At 43.0% G+C, this 22,151-nt stretch overlaps 1 protein-coding gene across 4 annotated transcripts in view; it reads left to right on the forward strand.

Moving 5' to 3' along the window:
* Positions 1 to 22,151, forward strand: part of PPM1M (protein phosphatase, Mg2+/Mn2+ dependent 1M) — a 591,924-nt gene that overhangs the window by 217,683 nt on the left and 352,090 nt on the right. For all 4 annotated transcript variants that reach the window (XM_069643991.1, XM_069643993.1, XM_069643990.1 and 1 more), the window contains one exon: positions 16,754 to 16,866. In XM_069643991.1, the coding sequence (XP_069500092.1) occupies positions 16,754 to 16,866 (113 nt within the window). The remainder of the gene's footprint in view (positions 1 to 16,753; positions 16,867 to 22,151) is intronic.

Consider the following 22,151-nt stretch of genomic DNA (forward strand, 5'->3'; position numbering starts at 1 on the left):
ACGGGATGAAAACGATGTCCAGAAAAAGACTGGAAAGCCTAGTAACGAAACAGGAAAAAAGACCTCAAATTCATATCTGCAATATATCTCTCAGGTGAACAAGAAGCAAATGGAAAAGAGCAGATCGGACCCAGATTATGATCGGAAAACGGAATCGAAGCAAATTGTGAGTGACTATACACTAAGGCTGAAAAATATCACCTCAAAGCAGGACGGCCTGATCATGAACGGAACTAACATCATCAAAATCTTAACCCAAATTCCAAGCCTGAAGAATATCCAAAACAAGGATCTCTGGATGGTGGAGCCAAGTACGTCAGGCAGAACTGACTACTCCTACATGCATCTAAATTCCGAAGTTATCAAGCTCCATCTAATGAGAGAATCTGACAAATTGTTGTCAGTGGGTTTCGAACTATCGGAAATCAGACGCTCTAACAAACAAGAAGACTCAGTTAAAATAACTGAAAGCGAAATAAGTAAACAAAAGGACACCCTGAAGACGACCAAGGACAATCGCATCCGCTATATTAGCAGGATGTCTCACGCTCGCAGTCCTCTCAATTAACAAGCAAATCAGGAACCCATAGCCCCAATCAGTGGGAAAGAGAAGGATATGGGAAAAATCTCTGGGCGAACGCAGGCGGGAACAGATGGACACCCGGAGCAAAAGGCCCCAGCAAACCTCTCGAAATGACCAAGGTCGAAGCAGCCAGGGAACACCAGGGGCAAACCAAGTTGAACCTTGGACCTGGCCTAAAGCCGACTCCAATTCAAGGAAAAAGCATTAGCAACGAGTCCCGGAAAAGAAGATCCACCTACAGATATGCCAGGAAAAGGTCACTGAGAAGCAAGCATCCCCGCTAAAACTGCTAAAATTAGGCTGCTGGAATACAAGGGGCTTTGCCCATCTCACCAAGGAAACCGATGTCAACCTGGGCAACTTTGATGTTCTGTGCCTGCAGGAGACCTGGTTGACCACCAAACCCCAGCGGGACGGGTTTGAAATAATATTTACGAGTGCCAAGAAAGATTTAACAGGACGTCCTTCAGCTGGTCTTATCACAGCGATCAGGGCTGGATCGGGTGTGGACATTTCTGAAATCCTCCCGACACCGGACTGGATCCAGGCCTCAATACTTACAAGAAAACCCTTCTCTACTGACCAAAAAGAAAGCACAGTTCTCTTGATAAATGTATATTGGAACCCTGAGACAACAACGAATGAAGACTTCACAAACGATCTTCAAAATGTCCTGGATGAAGCCCAGCAAAAAAGGAATGATTATAGTACGATTATAAATGGTGACTTCAACGCCATATGTGAAGGGATTGGAAACCGTTCAAAACTGCAAAATCAAAAATCCCTAGCACGAGATAGAAGGAAACTTCTAGAAAAGATAATGTCTGGTAGGGACATGTATAATCTTCACTGGCAGCGTTCCAAAGCAAACCTGTCGATCCCGTCATGGCAAAGAGGTGATCAAAAAGGGACGATAGATCATATATTTGTCTCAATAGACATCTTGCCGGAGATCCATTCCTTCGCAATCAGACCTACAATCTTTAGCGATCACAATCTCCTAATGATAGAAGGCTGGGCGTCCAGATCTCAAACGTTCTCATGCCCTCTGTCACTTGAGACAGCGGAGAGGGGCAAACCGAGTTAAGATCTCTGAAAAAGGGTTGCTTGAACTAGAAACCCAACTGACACGATCCCGAATTAAGACCATGGCAAATTCAAGGAAGAACGGGATCGACCTGGACTATACACCCTTATTAACCAGATTCCTCATGACTACAGCAAAAACATCTACTTCAAAGAAAGATCATCCACATTTTTATAGCAAAGATCTGGTAGAGAAAAGGAAGGAGCATAGAAGGCTAAAGAGACTCTTATCAAAAGGTGCCATCTTCCGAGAATCTGGCAATTTGGTCAAAGGCAGTGCGCGATTACAGAAGCTGGCTCTTGCACTATCGTCATAAACTGTACCTGAATGACTCACAACAAATGTTGTCTGCCATCTGTGGAAATAAGCCAAAGGAATTCTGGAACCTGATTAAGGGTACACACAGTAACATCAATGACAATATCCAGAACAATGTGGGTGAGGCCCGCTGGATTGATCACTTTTCAAAACTATTCGCACCAATCACGGATGAGAATAAAATCAAATCTCCTAGTAGAGAACGCCATAAAATGAATACCCCGTGGAACATCCCTGATGACAAAGATTCAATCCTAAACAAACTCAAGAAATTGAATAACTCAAGGGCCCCCGGTCCTGATGGTATCAGCAATTTGGAACTTAAAAAACATCCTGAGTTGTGGGCCAATATCATGAGCAAGCTTTTCTCAAACTGTAATCGGACTAAGGAAATTCCACCGACCTGGAAAAAGGCAAACATTGTACCTATCTTTAAAAGAGGCGCAACTGACGATACAAATCAGTACAGGCCTATTGCCGTATTAGATGTCATGGATAAAGTTTTTTCGTCTCTTGTACTGGATGCTTTTCAAAACTGGTCTCGCTCCACCAATGCAATGGACCCCTTTCAGAATGGTTTTATTAGAAACTCAGGGACAACCACCAACATCTTGCTCATGAGCGCTCTGAAGGCAAAAGTTCTACAAGGTGGCCTTCCGATTTACGTTGCCTTCATTGACCTGGTCCAAGCCTTTGACCAGGTCAACAAGCAGCGCCTCTGTGTGAAACTAGAAGCACAAGGTTGTCCAGACTCAATCCTAAACCCCATAAAGGCTCTACATCAAGAGACCTCCATACGAGTTCGCCTCAGTGCGGACGGACGTCTATCCGAGGAGATCAGGACAGCACGAGGAGTTAAACAAGGCTGCCCTTTGGCTCCTTCTTTATATAACTCCTATATTGCAGATTACAGGGAATCAATCCACATGGTAAGGCATTTCCCACCCTCACTGGGAGGTGAGAAGATCGATCGTCTACTGTATGCCGATGACATCATCCTGATGGATTTGACGCCCATAGGCCTTCAACACCAACTGGATAACTTGGTAGCCCATATGTCAGAAAATAATCTTCGACTAAACAACGAGAAGACAAAAGTGCTAATTTTGGGCAGGCCCTCAAAGAAGAACCAAAAACTCTCCTGGCACTGCGATGGTAAGAAACTAGAAACGGTCCATGCCTTTAAATATCTTGGAATTACAATCAGCTACGACAAGGACGAAAAGGCCATGCAAGAAACACTCTGGCTAAAGATAAAAAATCTCACAGCCCAAGCAAAGGCTGTGGACAAGAAACATGGTCGTTTCTCGATCACCCCCATCTTGAGATTTTTCAAGTCAAAGGTGGTTCCTGCCTTGATATATGGCATGGACGCAATGCCATTGGTTCCGAACACCATATGGGAGAAACTGGAAAGTTTTTTCTGGCGAAACGTCTTAGGCCTGGCGACATCTACACCAATGGCATTAATAAGGAGAGAACTTTGCATATCATCATTGCTAGCAACAAAAATGAGAGCCACCTTGATGCTCTATCGCAAAGTCATCAATAGCCCTGAAGCACGAGTGTTGGACCTCATACGAAAAGAAATTGTTGACGGTGACAACTGGATGCTCACAAAATGGGAACAAACGAATTTAGCGATCTTGAAAGAATTGGATCTGACGATCGAGACTCTAATTCAAAATCCTGATGGAGTATTGTCATGATGCCTACCCCCGGAGCACCAGGACAGGCCCAGCACCCCCGGGAGCAGGCATCATGCCCTCGGGTAAAAGCCCAGCGGCCCCTAATAGGGGCTCTTTGGACTTTGTCCTGGCGCCTTTGGCGCCAGGCTCATGTTGGACATCAGTCCTGGCGCCATAGGCGCCAGGCTCATAAAAGAGGGTGTTTGGTGCACTTACCTGACGCAGACCATGCTGCATGAAGCCTCAAGCCAAATGAGGCTTAGGAGGGACTATTTTATCAAAGGAACTATTTTACTTGGGTGGGGACCGTGGAAGAATACTTACCTGGAACTTCTTCCAAGGCTATTTAAACCACGCCTGGACTGCCACACGTGCTTCGCGTTGCTCTGCATCTAGCAGCTGAACGCTCACCGTGCCTGCTCCTGCATCTTGCCTCCAGCCACGCCCGCCTCGATCTTGGGATACCTGAAAGGAAGGAAGGGAAGAGAAAAGGTGAAAACCAAGAACTTAATCTAACTTCCTACCTGTGTCCGGAACCATCACGCCAGCGATCCTGAAGATAGACATTCTTTAAAAGCATCGCGCTACTTGTTGCAGCGCCGCGCATCACTCACCTGCCTCGTGGGCTCTTCACTATCCACCGCGACCTTCTGGGCAAACCGCCACATCTCTGCACCTGCAGGGGAGAAGAAGAGACAAAAAGTGAGCAGGAGGAACAAATGAGGAAAGCCTGATTTAACGTCACAAGACTTACCTGGCCATATTTGACGGAACCACTCCTCATTTCGGGTCGGCGCCACTTCTTGGCCTGGTACCGCACCCCGGCCCCTAAGGGGAAAAAAGAAAGACATTATTAGAGGGATTCAAAGACATTTAAAGGGATCATTTTATCACAAACTCACCTGAGTTTATCTCCGGCAATATCCCTCGAAGCATCACTTCCACTCTGCACCTGAAAATAAGGACAGATCGCAGGTTAAGAAAAGCAAACAAAGAGAAGACTCTACTCTGGAACTTTTTAAACTGCATACTTACGGCATTTCGCCTTCCGAAACCAGTGAAGTAACTGGTCAAATACGCGCCCCTGCACCAGAAGCAGGATGGAGAGCTCATCCATTCAAACATTAAGGTGAGCCTTGATTGGGGATTTCGGAGGTGGTCACAGAAGAGCAAAGGGGAGGTGGGAAGCAATCACAATACTCTGCAGACAGTTAATCCCCTTTCTCCACCTACAGAAAGATTTTTCTACGGGCCAGACAAGTCAGATTTGGGGGTCCAGTTCAGTCAGTGTTTCGAATCCTGCTCATCACGCTTGAAGAGGTCACAGCAATCCAGACCAGGTCAGCGCCTCCGTGGGAGCCAGGTGAGGGTTACAAGTATCAAAAAAACAGTTTGAAGCAGGCTGGATCCATACACAAGAAGTGGCATACACATATTCTTTGACAGCCAATTTGCCATCTGCTCCGATGAAACTTAACGCATTGCGAGGGTACCTCCATAGATTTCCAGACAAAAGTCTTAGCCGGATGTTCTTAAGATTTAAACTAAACCAACTGAAAACCAATGAGATCCTTGTAATTCGTAAACAAGAGACATCGAACACATGCCGCTTCTGCAATTCAAAGGAAAACATAGAAAGTACAAAGCACTTGATAATGGAGTGTTCGAGTTTGGTAACGGAAAGGTCTCGGTTTCTCATGGACCAGTTGAAGCACTATTCAATCCTAGATTTGGAAAATCTCTGGTCACTGTTGACTAATGGGAACAATAAGCGATGTGTCATAGGAGTGGCTTTGTTTCTCAAATCTCTGAAATTATAGTAGAAGAAATTTGCTTCCGGAAGAAGTTACTGAAAATGCCTAACTGTGAACCAACTGAAGGAATCTTTGTTCTGTATGCTGGGACTCACAAGCAAAAGCCAAATCATGGACTTGTCTTATGGAAGTTTGTAGATAGGAGTCCAGAAATGGCCTTCTGTTCTCTTTTTTTTTGTAAAAATTGTCATACAGTTAAATCAAAAATAAAAAAATAAAAAAGAAAAAGAAAATATCCATGCATAAAGTCATATAGGCGATGGGGAAGACCATCAAACATAATAAGAGTGAGGGAGGATATACTATATATCGGTGGGGGAAGTCGTGGCAATCACTGGGCACAGAGTGGCAGGCGCAGTTGCTAAGGAGTGCGATAGGCCCCAGGCACATTCAGTAGGCTAGTCCCATAAAGCATAATCACCAATGTGAGGTAGGCTAGTCCAATAAGACAAATCCAATAGGGTGCAATAGGCTAATTCAATAAGTCATAAAACAGCAGTGCGTGGTAGGATGGTCGCATGGAGGCATTCAGAAGTAGGTATTCAAGTCTGTGCACCATAGCGTGATAGGCGCATTCAGAGGGGAGATGCCGTATGCTAACGTTGGGTAAAGTTTGTCAGCTCATGGATCACGCAGGCAGTAGAGGCAGAGCAATGGAGCTGCTAGTAGTAGTACTTGCATAAGTAGCAGGCCAGCTCGATCAGCGGCGTTCGGGAAGCGATCAGCTGAGGCAGAGGGGTTCTCAATCAGAGAGGCGGAGCAAGGTTATTTTTTAAACTTTTTTTTAGGGGGTGCTCGTAGATCAGTGCTCCTGGTGGGAACAGGGGCAAACAGGGCTGCAGGCCTTATAGAGGCCTTAGATGTGGCCGCCAGCTCTTCCGCCTACCGGCGGATGTTGGAGTTTATAATGAAAATAAACACGCGTTGCATAGCAACGCATAGGATGCACAGCCTCGTTCTCAGGCTGTATCGCGCCAGACATTTTGAATATTGATTTTGTCGGCGCGCGCGGTCCTGAGAGGGGCATACAAGGTATTTGGATGCAAATCTGCACCAGAGGTTGCAGGTAGTAGCCCAGGCAGGGCAAGGGGCAGTACCTCGGCACAATCTTCCTTCAGTATGGGCATTCTGTCAATGAGATGCACAAGGCCGTCGATCCTCTGGGTCCTGGTCTGCTGTGGGGGGCAAGGGGTGATACCATGTCTCACCCATGACATCCTCTCCCCACTCCCCAAGTTCCCGCCACCTAGGGGATCCTCCCTCGCAAATCCACCCCCAGGGTTGGCAATCAAGAGCAATGGCATTTCCCTGGCCACCTGAGAGGAGGATTTAGGGGAAGTATAAGTGAGGATGCCCTTAGGTTCCTCACACTTACTAGAAATGTATATATCCAATAAACATTCATCCCACATAATTCTAGCAGGTGATTATAATTGTCATGGACAGTAGAAAGTTCCCAAAACAAGCTACCTATAGATGTCTACATCTAGATTGGAGATTCAGGATGGTGTGAGGTAGCTATAGGTCCGAATCTTGTGTGAAACATATATCACAAGATATGAACAAGGCTGGTTTAACAAAAAAATATATTGAGTTTTATTTTCTGGTACATCATAAAAAGGACGACATATAATAGTCCATTCTTGGTTTTTTAAAAAAAAGTATTTTCTCATGTAAGACAACATAAAATAAAAATACATGGAACACAATTTTCAAGAATACAAATATCAATTTGCATATGTCAAAACTGAATTAAGCTCATCATTAACTTGAGGTGGTGTTAGTACAACAAGGTGACTTCCAATCACATTTCTTAAGGGGTCCTCCTTGACAAATCAACTATAATATATATGTTTGGAAGTCACCTTGGGGCTTAATTACATCAGGGGGCATCCCATGCGCACCAAACTCTTTCCTCCTCTGTGATCCACTTGTCGAACTTGCATACAAATTTCTCCTTAAAGAGATATTCCCTTTTACTGCAAATAGCGTGTTTGATTCAACATTGCCTGAAGCCAAATATGAGGAGGACTCAGAATTCATTATAAAAGGCAGTCATAAGTGAGCGATTTAAGGTGGAAAGCTGCTATTTTGTTTGTCTGACAGCGGTGAGCAGTGTGCTGCAGCTTTAAGAAAAACTATAACTGGTGTTGTGAGGCGCTGAGTTCTGCAGTGAGTCCAGTCTTCCGCCAGTCACCGCCAGTCACCCGCCGGGAGAGTGTTGAAGTGAATCAAAGAGGTGCCGGAAGGGGGAAGAGGATGACAGTACCACGAGAGAAGAGCCACCAACTTCAAACGACGGGCCGAGTGGCGGGTGAAGCTTGAGAAGGGGTCAGTCGAAGTATAAGGCAGAAGCTTAGAAGGAATCCTTGCAATTACAGCTACGAGAAGATCAGACAGATAATTACCATCAGGTAACCAACACGAACTCTGACTTTGCCGCGTCGACGCCCACTATAGTACAGTCTGTTAATAGCCTTGCCCATTGGCCGGCAGAATGTTTATTGAAAGGTGTGACTGGAAAGGTAAGGGGACAAGCACTGACCCACCTGGATACCGCGAGGGTCAGCGTTAGTGACTCACAAACAGAGAGAGTGGAGGGTTTTGGTATAGAAGAGAAAGAAGGTGTTGAGCATGATTTCAGGTTGAGAGCGCTGATGGAAAACATGTCCTGTCAACAACACGTTTCGATAATTCCGATAAACTGATTAGGTCAAATTCACCCACAAGCATGATTGTGGTGCCCAGTATTACCAAATACGTGCCCTAAACCCGTCTCGCACTTAGCGAACCAAGTTGCTGTAAAGGTGCTAATTTATAACACAGGTGTTGGGGAAGAAGACAGATCAACAGAACAGGGAGACGCAGTAACTGCCACAGAGCGGGAATTACAGGAAAGAAATGGTACGACACAGCCGGGGGGAAGGAGGGATGCGTGAGTGGGGGGGCACCCTTCTGATTACAGGGAAGGTCTCCCAGAAGGCTGGCCAAAAGAGGAGTCCTTTAGGATGTATGATAACAGCATACTTTTAAAAAATCACAAAGTCGCAACATCAACTCCAACAACAATCCCATCATGAAACATCTAAAGCCGTTGACATAACTGACGCAGAGCTCCTGAAGAACACTATGGAAATGGAAGAACCTGCTGCTGTCTTGAATACCTCTGCCCCTGCGGTGAAGCAAAACCCTCTATCTGCACGCCTCCTGTTGACCAACCCCTTCTTAATCTAAGGGATAAGGAATAACCAGCATTGACCACAAGGATTATTCCAGAAGACCAGGAATACTATGCTTTAGCAAAGTGTCCTTCAGTCACCATTAAAACATCTAACTCCAGTACCCTCAGTCAACTAGACTTCGTTTGATGTGATAATCAAATTGCAAAAGGTTTGTAATAAGCCAACAATGCATGCAACAATACACAATGTAAAAAGGCAGTCCTCTGAATGCAGATAAGGTGGTTGGTGTAGGGAGTTCCTTGTGGGAATGAGAGTCCTAAGGGGGAGCCACTTTCGGTGAGATGCCACTTGCCCCGAGCCCTATGGGAGGTCTTGCGGAGGCGGCTGACCACCCTAGCCTGAAAGGGGGTGGATCTGACTTGGGGAGAAGGAACAAATACCTTTGATTCATCAGCGCTCCTTAATGCAACTTATTAACGCTAAGGAGGAGGAGAGAGATTGTGAAAAAATACGAGCTTAGGAAAGAATGCAACACTTAGTTTCCTATAAAATGAAACCGTTAATCATTGATAGATGGGTAGTAATGAAAGAGGTCTATATTAGTAAAGACTCTAGGGAATTGTGGAATCTAGCTACCAAAGGGACATTGTTTGAGACATTTAATTGTGCAATTCATATTACAAAACATATGTGGGTAAATAATTTGGACAAACTATATAATAAACCATTCGACTCAGATTTGCACAGCCAGGATGATCTTGATCACATATCATCCACAATCGCACCACCATTATGCATTATAATGTAGGAGGTTGCCCAGGCATTGATGACTCAACACTCCTGGGTCTTGATAGACTACCTGTGGAACTTTACTTGTCAGAACCAGTTGTATGGGTGCCTATTTTGTTCAAACCTTTTTTTTTTTACAATCTGTTTGTTAAGATTTTATTATAAGTGACAAACAAAAATGCCCCATCCCCCCTCTCCCACTGCTCTCACCCTCCTCCCACCCATTTCACCCCCACCCGAGCTGCTCCCTTCAGTGCATACCGATAATAGGACTTTGCCTCTTGGTGTCATGGCTTCGGTGGGGACCTCAGACAATGTCCAAAATCTTTGTTTTGCGGGCACATTGGAAGCCGGTAGTCTTCCCGGAGGTATGTCAACACCAAATCGTAATCCTCCCTGAATTCAATGTAGTGTCCCTGTATATTGTACGTAACCCATTCCATAGCCAAGGTGTGCCAAATCTTAAAGAGCCACTCATGGTATGTGGGGGCTTCCTTGTTGTTCCAGTTCAGGGCAACCACGAGTAACGCCGCCAGCACCATAACTGTACATGCCATAAACTGAGCCCTTCCCTGCGGCGCCGTTTCCTTTCCCCATAGGCCCAATATACACTCCTCCATCACCAGTAATAGGTTTGAACTCAACATTCCTTCGATTGCCATTTGCACGTGCACCCAAAAAGGGGTAATAGCTGGGCATGACCACCAGATTTTTGCCCAATCTCCCTGTCCTGTGCAGCCTCTCCAGCAGTCCGAGGATGCTTCTGGGTATATATACCCACGCCTCTCTGGTGTAATGCCACTGGGTGAGCACCTTGTACCACATCTCTCTCAGCTGGATAGACCTGGTGAGGCTAGGAATGTTGCCCCACAGAGCCTCCCACTCCTCCTGTGATATTTGTATACCCAGTGTTCTCTCCCACTTGCCATGTCGCCTGCGTAGCCCTCTCGGCTATTAGAGTGTATAATGCTGAGATGAGGTGTGTGTCCCCTCAGTAAGATGTGATGTATTTCTCAAATGCAGTAAATTGTCTACTCGCAGCTAGCTTGTTGGGAGGGTGCATCGCCCAGCAGCGCAGCTGATAGTATTGGAACCTGTCTCCTTCTGAGAGGCCAAAGGACTGCTTACACTGCTCAAAGGATTTAATTTCCTGGCCTTGCATTATAAGAACGGAGGCACGATTTGTCCACGATCACACATTTGGGGAATGTAATTTTGCAGATTTGACATGGAGCCTATATGTAAAACATATTCAATGCAGTAACAGGGTTACCAAAATCTCTGAAGCAGGCTACATCGAGTGTATAAAACCATCTATAGATCATGTATAGATCAATGGACACAGAAGTACTAGTTCTCTGTGGCATTGATGTGTTAAACAAGCTAAAAAAGCACTGAAATGGGAAGGCATGCGCTGTCTGTTTACCCAGGAGCAAATTGCTGCATGGGCAAGGCCTGAAAATTAAATCATTGACCACTAGCAACAAAATGTCCTGGTTATAAATGTATCTATGAGTCAGCTACCACTACGATAGAAGAAACCTATTGTGTGGGTGTAAGCTGAGGCCATCTGTCTCTGTGTGCATTTACCTTTAAGTTATGTGACAAGCAACCACATGTTGTTCCCCACAACCCAGAGCTGAACATAACGCCATTATGTCCTAGGCTTTGATACATGACTCTTCTTCAATCTTTTTTTAACATGGTGAGGTGTGGGGAGTAGAGGCTGCACTTCCCCCAAGAGTGGGGCTCAATGCATCTAGGAATTTCAGAGCTCTATGTGCGAGGTCCGTTATTCAATGACCACCCCCACACCCTCAGGACCGGCCCACGAATGGACCTGTCCACAAAGCCCTTCCCAAGAAGGCGATAGAATACAGTTGAGTACCACTATACATTCGGCCAACTTGTACACATAGCTACTCCACCTTTTCCTTCTCATGCCTTCCAGAGCATTGTATCACTCACACTTATCCCAGCTGTTTACCCAACTTTTCTCCTCCTTACCACTACTGAATGTTCTGTCATACTCCTCCTTTTCCTCTCTGACAGGCAAAAGTGTTTCAACGCCTTAGCCTATGGCAGGAGGCGCTATATGAATGCAAGATAACATAACATAACATCACATCAGGTGCCATTTGTTCTTTAAAACAAGTTTACTGGGTGCAATCATCTTTCCTGATTGTACCATGTGCAACACAATCATGTTTATTGAAATACTTAAGGGATATTGGAGAAAGTTACTTACCAGCTAAACAGGGATCAGCTGCACCAAACACTCAGGCCCGGAATCGGACAAACTCTCCAAACCTCAAAGTTGCCAACACAACTCTTCCATCCTTAAATGCATGTTTCTTACTTATAATGAAAGGTCAGAAACTTCCGGCCACTAAGAGAATTTTAAAGAAAGCAAGAGTATGACAGATGGCAAACTACAGTGCACAGCTGTAGAAGGCTTACACAATAAGCACTTTTCTGGATGCTTTCTGAACATAGTCAGGGGCCGTTTGTGATTTGAAAAGTAAAGTCATATATCAGTGTCTATTGGAATTATCTTTTATGAAATCGGGAGAAATGTTTCGGGTCAAGAATCTTTCGCACAGAAAATGTAGTTAAAACGAGGAAGTTCCAACTATAAGCATTACAATGATTATAAACAATCATCCAAACGTTTTGTGGATTATTTTTGTCTCTTACGACATATGATAGAAAACATTGTTTGCCTACCCCTTTATAGTGGTAACACAAACACTGCTTTTGCTGAAAAACTGTTTTGTTGAAAAGGACAACAAAGAAAGCCCATACAGTGCCGCCAAGTATAATAAATATCTCATAAGAAACTGCCAGCATTCTTTCCCAGCAAAGCAAGCTGAATTGGCAACATTGATAAATGTCCCTCTTGGATAATCAATAAAAACTCCTTGATCCTGTCCAAGCTCCCTCTGTGATGGCAAGGGCAGTTACATTGTCCAAAAATGCAATTCCTGTCAGCTGGCGGTGACACCTGCCCGGGTTGACAGTGTGACTGCCAGCAATTTTGTGGGTGATGCACATTGACTGGCAATTGGTTTGGCTAAAGCCAAAGGCAACAGTGAAATGTCCCAATGCAATCGACCACCTGATCTTTAAACTGTCAGTCATGGTGCGTTGTGGGACCCCTTCAATCATATTAACATATCAAAGCGTGCAGTTCAGGGACGTCATTTCACCAAAATGCCAGGGGTAGCGGAAGTGACATCACCCGACCCTTGACCCCCTGATGACATCACAGGAAGTAATGTCACCCAAAGTGATATAGCGGGTAGCGATGGAACATGACATTTCACCCATTGACAAAACAGGAAGTGGCATCACATAGCATTGTACACTACGAAAAATATAGTTACGATATCACTATATGATGTACATTCATACAAGAATGGATCGCCATATGTATCATTAAATTCAGTGTTTATTGGCCCGTATTACCAAATGACTGTGTATGCAAGCAGACGTCCATGACCAAATGATAAGCGTAAGTGCTATATAATAACACATCATTAAGCGCTTTATAAAGAAAAAATATACACCCAATACCACCCAACCTGTGTTGGTACTCATTTATCGACCTCAGAAGGATGAACGGCTTAGGCTTAGTGAGGCGTTTAAGAACAGGCTAAATCAGTGACTCACCCCCCTAAAGTGTGCCTGAAATAAACATTTAATGAGGCCAGCAATTACTGTATAGAATTCCAGAAAGACACATTATTTGGTATTCCTATTCTTTCTTATTTAGGGTCAGTGCTGAAAGTGTTAGAAGAAAAATAAGAACAGGAGTTCCTCAAGTCTTTTTTTTTAAGGGGCCTGAACAAGAAAGCCAGCCACCCCAGAAGTAAAGAGCCACAGCCCAGGAGCTTGCATTACTAAAAAAATAAATAAATAAATAAATAATAAAAAAAATGTTTTTTTTTGTAGAGGTCGCAAGGGAGACCACAGAGGTCGCAAGGGAGACCACAGAGGTCGCAGTTGCGACCCCTGGCGACCCCCAAAGGACGTCGCTGGTGCAGTTTACGTGGGACTACTAAACAAGCAGAGCCCCACCATAGCTGTGGTACATTTGCACTGATCAATTGAAATTTGGCTCAGCCCCGTCAGCGAGGCAGTCAAGAATTATTGACATACATTATTTAAGGGGTCGGGCCTGCTGCTAGCTCGGTGTTAAACCGTGAATTGCACAAATGGTTTCAAGTCTAATTCCGTGCAGTGGGGCTGTGCGCTGAGCAGCACATAAACCGCATTCGCAAAAATTCCTGTGCACATGGGGGGGAAGCACTGGTATGTTCCCGACAACTTTCCATTTAAGTCAGCCTCCATTGCTCAATAAGGAATAATACGGAGTAAACAGACAAACCTCGAACCCCAGCACCTGAAGTAACTCACAGAGAACAAAACTTGTTACAGAGCAGACACAAAATCCTTCATCCAATCTGAGTCAGGGCTTGTTCGAGTCACAGTGAGACTCGCCTCTCTGAGGCTGGTACTCGCCATGTTCAGAAAGCCTAGCAAGTGACCATGTTGCAATGACACAGCAGTAGTCTATTGCAGTCTTTGCTCAGGGCCTCTGCCAGTATAGGACACTGCGGCCACTGGCTGAAGCTGGTCCGATAGCACAGCGAGTAGAGCGCTCACTTTGATATCTGTGCAGAGCCTGCTGATGCAAGATCGAATCCGGCAGGGCCAAACTCAGCCTTTCATCCTTCTGTGGTCGATAAATGAGCACCACACACCGTGGGTAATAATAAGCAGCGCTCGGATACCTGAGGGTTTGTAGCGCTATATAATAAATGCTAAATTAAATTTAAAAAATGAAGAGAAGCTGGTGGTCAGTCGCAGTCAGATCAAAACAAGACAAAACGTGGTTCAACATCTGTCTGTGCGACCTTGGAAACACTGTGACGAAGAAGCCGAACCTAGGATTCCAAGACACGCAAAACACCCCACAAGGCAAATATCAAAACCCCAATGACCCCTCAATGAAGAAACATCACTGAACAGGTGGAAAGTCAGTACATCTCCAACCATATCAAACTGAGAGCTCAAACAGCACCTGTCAGCCATCTCAGGACCTAACCCAGGGACCCAGCAAGGCCATGGCTCTAGAACTCCCTCAGCGATAGGTTCCCCAAACCCAAGTTGCCGAACCACCCTAACCCACCATCTTCTCCAGACCATCTGAATGTATCCCTGCACAACACTACCCCCTGCCGAGGAGGCCGCGTTCTTACGACCACCCAAAGAAACCTGATGACTCATCAACCAAAGCAGCAAATACATAACAACTACCGCAAATATCACAGAGACATAGGGGGCCAACTTGACACAATGGTTTTGCAGGACACTTTAGATGTGTTAGCGCATCAGAAGTGGCCCAGAAGGCGCCCACTTTCATACCATGTAATCCCCACCCCCACCCTTGCATCCACTTTTTTATATGGAATTGTAACACATACACAACACGAAAAAATAAAAAAACATTAGCATGGTCACGGTTCTCAATACTACCATTAATCAAGATGTATAAATCAAAGGACTTTCCTTGTTTCATTTTTGGATTTGAGTCTAGTTCTTTGGATTTAAACTGGGACAAGATGCAGGCTCTCCTATGGAGACGTTGCTTAGGCCTCCCAAAATGCACTCCAATTGCAGTAATCGGGGTGATGATAGTCATTCAGAAGATTAGGATGCTAATGTATGTAAAGGGACTGGGCAATACACCGTTTGCACTGGTGCACAGCCCACCAGAAATGCCAGTGTGACATTTGGGAATAAAGTGACCCCCGTATTTCTGTAAATCACGAAAGTAACAAAGCGCACCCTGTTTTTCCTTTTTACTTGCATGATTTCCTGATACCCACACCCACTGTGTCTCTGAGAAAATGTAATATTTTTCACTTTTCGATCATTTCTATCGGTGCTCTGAAACAGCATGGCGCAGCGATGAGTCCAAAATAGAATAAAATACATTTACTCCCAGCTGTCTGCAGGTAGACTGTACTTTTCCCCAGATCCAGTTCCTTTCTGTGTAGGATATGCGTTCTACTTGCAGTGCAGTTACCCATACAGTACTCAAACCACCCGAGGATCTGGCTGATGTTGTAATCATTAGCGATCCATTGACCAATTATATGCCATAATAGCCATTTCAAGTCTTTTGCTGTGCTGTCAACAGCGTCTTTTCCCCTCATCAGCCATCACCACGAGAAGTGCAAGGTAACGAGCCTTTAATGAACATGGCTCTTCTGTTGTAAGATGTCATTGGACCCCGTCCTCCTCACACCTACCCATAGCAATGGCGAGCCTTAAAAGAAAGGCGCAAACATGTTGATAATCAGATACAAGGCGAGACACACACTGCTCATTTCTGTTGAAACTCTGTTTGGGGATTCTGCCAGTTAGGGCATTTACATCAAAATGGAGGTGGGGGGTGTGTCGGGGGGGGGGGGTGGGGGGGGTGTGGGTGGGAGGGTTGTGGGAGTCAATCAATCGATGGAATGTCAGTATTGTAAAACAACTGATGAGACAAACGTCCATTTCCTTTTTTTCTGTCCATTATATAAATCTTTGAAGTGCTGCTGAAGGAAACCGCTCTCTTTAACCAAAGGCATAAGAAGTTCACAAAGTGCAGGAAGGTTTTACAAAAAGTGTAATGACCCGTTTAAAGAAAAGTATTAATTAAATATATGAGTAGCGCTTGGAGGAATAGATAGCAACTAATGACCATACTAGTACTCATAAGTAATTCCAATGTTTTTCAATTGCATGCCTTACGGTATTTGGCGTGCTCTTCTGGTTATAATGTGATTTAACTAACATATTAGGTGTTATATCTACTTTTATTGTAAATATATTTTTATATAGACAGATATAATTGTTATTTATTGATTGCTAATGTAATTTAAATAATGATTCTATGTTATGTTTGTTTTGTTTTATGGTCATACCGAAATAAACAAACAATTTACTGATGATGATATATAGATTATGTGAAGTTGTTTTACTTTTTTCCCAGATGCAGAACAAGAATATAGCAGGATCTGCTCAAGAGCAGAGGACTGATTCAGAGTCTGTTAATGGCTTGTGACAAAACTTTGTCAACAAAATAGATAATGTTGAGCATCAGTTGGGAATTGTTATGATCCATTTGGGAATTAAGGCAATTTCTCTAAGAACTACATGTTGATGTATATTGTAGAGAAAGAGGAGCCGTTCATTTGTTCCCACCGAATGTGCTCATTTCTCTGTTTTCCCCACAGGATGAAATGATTGGTCAAGAGCTGGCCACCACTAACCAGTCTGATGGCTGTACAGCTCTAGTCGCGTTTTACCTCCAAGGAAAGCTCTATATTGCCAATGCTGGTGACAGTAGGTGAGTGTTTATCCCAGGGTTCAGTAGGTTGCATATACTCATGTTAGAAGATGGGAATTGTCTTTGGAATCAGAAACTATAGATTTCTCTGGTAGCCCATGGTATCAATGTTTCGGCTAGTAGGCACAATCCATGTTGATGTTTATCAAGTAGGGTAGAATATTCACAGATTGGCAATGTTCTTTGATGCAAATCAAACAGATTCTGCAGAAGTACAGGTTTATTGTGCAAATCAAGGGAAAAGAGGGTGGGATCCTACTGTAGCTGAATAGCTTATTCTACATCCGTTTATGAGGAGATTTTTTACCTCCATTATTTGATCTCACAACATTTCTGGCATGCATAGCAGCTTTGCAAAATAAGGTACAGTAGTTGGATGACCATATAGTCTTCTGCAGTTTGGGGATAGTTTATTAATATTTTTTTATTACTTCGGAAATGGACTGTAATGCGCGCCCAGGTGTATATGGAATTAGCTACAGGGTGGTGTTTCTTAAGATTATGTAGATCATTATTGTTTTAAACGGACATACATTAAAATAATCATATGCTTCAGGGAAACCATGAACAAAAACAGAAACATTTTCTCTCTGCCATATCCCTTCCCCTAAAGCGGGTGGGTGGCAGTCCCTGTATGCTATTACTAATAAAGAATGTTAGCTTTTTTGTTACTTTTGTGGTTGATTAGGAGGACACAAACATTGCAAGCTATTTGCCAAATAGTTCCTTTGAAAACCTTAATTATCCCTTGTTAGCCCTCCTTTACATATCCTCCCCCCTCCTTTGGAGGCCTATTACAACACAGGATAGGGCGGGAGGTAGGGGTGGGTGTTTGATGGTGGCATATAATTAAGGCTTCCGGTTTTATGGTATTTTCTTTCTGCCATTTCTGTCTGTATTTATCCATATTTCTTTTTTGGCCTTTTTTTCTGTATTTATCCACATTGATGTTTTATCATATAAAAAGATAATTTGAAACCAGTATTTATTTGCATTTATTCTAATGTAAAAATGCATTTATTAAAACATGCATACATCCATATAGAAAAGAAATGCTAGCTCTATTTTTGCTATAACAAAAATGGTTGCTCCTGTGAATGCTGCTGTCTTAAGAAATATGCTGTCAGCAATTTAAGGAACATTACTGCTATATTTGCACAACTTTTACACTCTCCATGCTGCCAATCTGCAATGCAATTGGCCTGTGATGTGTGAGTGACATCATAGAGAACAGACCGAAAGACATGTTCCGTTTCTTTTCCATTTTTATAAATAAATACAGACAGAAAGACGATTGATTTCCTTCTGTATTTATGTGTAAAAATCAGGAAAAACAGAAAAATGGAAGCCTTAGATATAATCCACAATATAAAACATGAGTGCTAAAATGTCATCTCTGTATGAGACAGAAAAGAGATTAGTATTATAGCCTATTGTAGATACATAGTAAGTTAATACTTTAATATCATTTGAGAGATTCTTTAAGACTCTCTCAAATTCATTATCAGATCCAAAGTTGTGAATATAGTTCTAATATTCTGTTGTTTCCATTTGATCCCCAAGGTAGCTCTCCTAATATCCTTGTAAAGAGGGCAAAAGAAGACAAAGGGCCTCATCACGAGTTGGGTGGTAGCCCTTAAATGCAGCGGTAATGCTATTACCTCTGCATTTAAGGGCCTGCCCAATCCCAGTTCTGGCAGCATTTACCTCCAACTCTAAGATGGGGGTAAATGTGCTGCAAAAATGCTGATTTTCGGCCCAATTACCACGCGGTCATAATACAGCCAGACAGTTGGGCGGTAACGCAAATACACTTGGCCTGTATTCCAGTCGGGATACCGCCCATCTCATGATGAGGCCCAAAGTGCTGTAGTGTTTATTTTTCCTGGTGACAAGCGCAAAATGAGTGTTGTCACCCTATATTCCATCGGCTATGCTGGCTATATATTGGTAACATTCCCACTCCCAGACGTGTGAACACCTATCAATGCTTCTCCTGAAACACCCACTCCAGATAAACTGCTGGTTCTTACCCTGAAGCATGTGGTAGATAAAACAGCACCAAACATTTACCTTTGATCTGTTCCACTCTTTCCCCATTAAGACCTGCAAACATAGCTGGGGAGCCTGTAGTAATGCTATTCACCTCAGTGCACCAATTGACCAAAACAAGGCTAGATATTACCTTCCTAACATAATCTAACCAATTAATCTCATTGCTGGGAAAGTTATCCATCACGTCTCTTGTTTTGTTAATCCCAATCCCGCCTCCTCATTAAGCCAAATTTTGGAACACATCACCACTGCCTCTACTGTTAGTAAATCAGAGATATATTTCATACCTGTTTCTCTGTGAACTAAATAGGTCGTCCTGACCTTGTTAACCCAGTAGGGAGCAAAAACAATGTTTTTAAAATTGTTGCATATTATTACGTGCCAAAGAATACCCCAAATTGCTACTCCATGAAGCCCAATTCGAACATTCTTTACTGTATAGAAATATCTAAAATTCTACCAATAACCTTTATTCTAATAATCTTTAATAATATCTTTATCACTCAATTTGCTTAGGATATTGTCAGCACTTGATTAGTAATGTGGTCATCCTACCTGCAGAATGAATCACATTTAATGCCAAGATATACAAAACTACAACAACTTTTCAACTCTTCCCCCGTCTATCTTCATTGCTTTTAGTTTACACTTTTGCTTTGTAAATACCAAACTATTCGATTTCTTAAAATAAACCTAAAGACCTTTACTACCCATGAAGTACGTGACCAGTGTTTTGAAAGCTGCTAGGGACCACGCCAGCAAAAAGTCTCACCAGCATAGCTAAGGGCAGAGATCCGCCTTCTCCCAATTCTTGGGACATCAGGGTTTATTTTACTTTAAACATTAGATTTTTTCTATATAAGTTAAACAAGATTGGAGCGAGCGCACAGTATTGACAAACTCCTTTATTAACAGTAAATGCATCCACATTAGGTCTATATTTTACTCTGGCCATATTTATGTTATGTTATTTATGTTATGTAATCCCATCAAAATTTGTAGCAGGCCAGCTGGAATAACCATTGACTTCAGCACGCCCTATAGCAATGGATGGTTTACATCATCAAATGCTGCTGATAGATCGATGAAAGCTGCATATATTTTCATTTTACGGCCAGATGCATTCTTCAGTACAATTAGAAATATGTTTAGGCCTTGAAATGTTGTGCTCAGATTCCTTCTGTAACCTAATTAGGAGTCACATACAATGTACTTATTCTCCTCCATCCATTCTGTTAATCTGAGAAGGATCAGTTTATCAAAACATTTGGAGGCGCCTGGTAGAAAGGTGAACAACATATATGGCTCAGGCAAGCATCGATTTCCTTTTTAAAGCATAGGAACAATCAACACAATTTTCCAAGCTGTAGGGACTTAATCAGTTCTTAAGATTGCATTAACGACCACCATTAAGAGGGGTACCCATAGGTCTAACTAATTTTTTTAAGATATCTAAGAGTATACCATATATCCCTGGAGATTTCTATGCACTTGTACCAGTCAACACACCCTTTTTTTCATCCAGTGAAACCACCACTCTGTTAAACAAAGCAGTGTAGCAGCCTCCCCCCATCCTTCAGGCCAACCCGCAAAGTCACATTTCTGCATAATGCTGATAATTTATCCTTGTATTGTATCCTTCCCCTTATCATTATTATATCTTGCCACTAGGTTCCAAACCTTTACCACCTGATTTTGCTGCTTGTAGAAATCTTGTGTAAACTACTTCTGCCACCTTCTTCTCTTTTAATGGCTTCTTAAACTCCATTCTTGCTAGCTGTATGGCTGTGCAAATGGCCGGAATTTGTCTTGCTACAGTAAAGAGATTTTTCCTCTTCTCTTTGCATGTTATGTGAAACCAAAATACTGCGCTAAGCCTAAGCCTGCTTTCCTTTGATGATCATCCCATTCTGTTTGTATATTTCAAGTGACAGCCCATGCCATAATCAACTTCTCTAAAGCTACCACTATATTTTAATTGCTGGACTTTTCAGGAAGATTTTGTTCAATTGGCTCTTTACTCAGTAACTTTAATTCCATGTATATACTTGCAACAAAATAAGATTCATGAAAGTGCTTGATAGGCTAATCCCTCCTGTAGGGAGATAATAATTGTTGTTTTATTTAAGCAAGATTCAGACCAGGCAAAAAAGTGTACCACTTGTAGATTCCTGGCAATGCTCAATGTAGTCATGACTGTGCTTAGTAAAAGATAGCTACAACAATTCAAACCAAAATGGTGGATCTGCACTGGGATGATCAAGCAGAGTGCATACAGGTTAGGAATATCACTATACATCTCACAAGTTTATTCTACATGGTGAAGGAAGATGAAGGTTATGGGTCAGAACTCACTGTGGCCTTGCTAGATTAAAACAAAATGACTTGGTGGGGTGGAATTTCATGATTGGAGCACCGAGGTGTATGAACTTCGGTCTGAATATGCTCAGATGAATATGCTTGCTATAAAATCTAAATGCATGAATCAAGAAGGTGAAAAGGCAGACCCAAATGTGGCCCTCGTGACCCGCACCCGACTCGCAGCCTGAAGGCAGAGAAATGAGAGATGCATATCCCTCCTGGGCTTTTCATCACCATCGTTGATGTATCGCAGGTGTGAGAAACGTTATTCGCTCAGACAGCCATTCAAGCCGTACCCAATTGACGACATGGAAGGGATGCAGTTGTTATTGATCAAACACATTGACTGATTATAACCTCGAAGAAGCTGATGACGTCAGTACTGACATCATGACATAGATGCATTAGACATGAAGCATATAGGCATCCTTGCACAAAGCTTCAAAACATTCTTGGAGATACCAGGGGCATTTGTTGACGCAGCAGTCAGGTTACCACTGGGGACTGAAACTCCTAAACACTTGAAACCTGCCTGAACTGCTGATGTAGGTCACCAGTTAGTTTATTCATAAGAGTTTATTTCACCCAACATTTGAAACAACAGTCTATAGGACCCATTTGTGTCCTTCGGTTCAACATAAAAGAGATATTACATACGACCATAACATCTTAAAAATAAAAACAGTCTTAAAACACATGTAATAAAAACAATCTTAAAGTGCAATGCACTATAAAGTCCCTGTATTGAGTCCTTACTCATGTAATCTCTACTACACCTATGTGCAACAAATGCAGAAATGTTATAGATCCTATTGTAGATCTATCTATACACTAACTGTCCAACATGTTTCATTCTCACAATATTGGAA

Source organism: Ambystoma mexicanum, chromosome 2p (assembly GCF_040938575.1).
Source record: "Ambystoma mexicanum isolate Mex_15411 chromosome 2p, UKY_AmexF1_1, whole genome shotgun sequence".
NCBI classification, from domain to species: Eukaryota; Metazoa; Chordata; class Amphibia; order Caudata; family Ambystomatidae; genus Ambystoma; species Ambystoma mexicanum.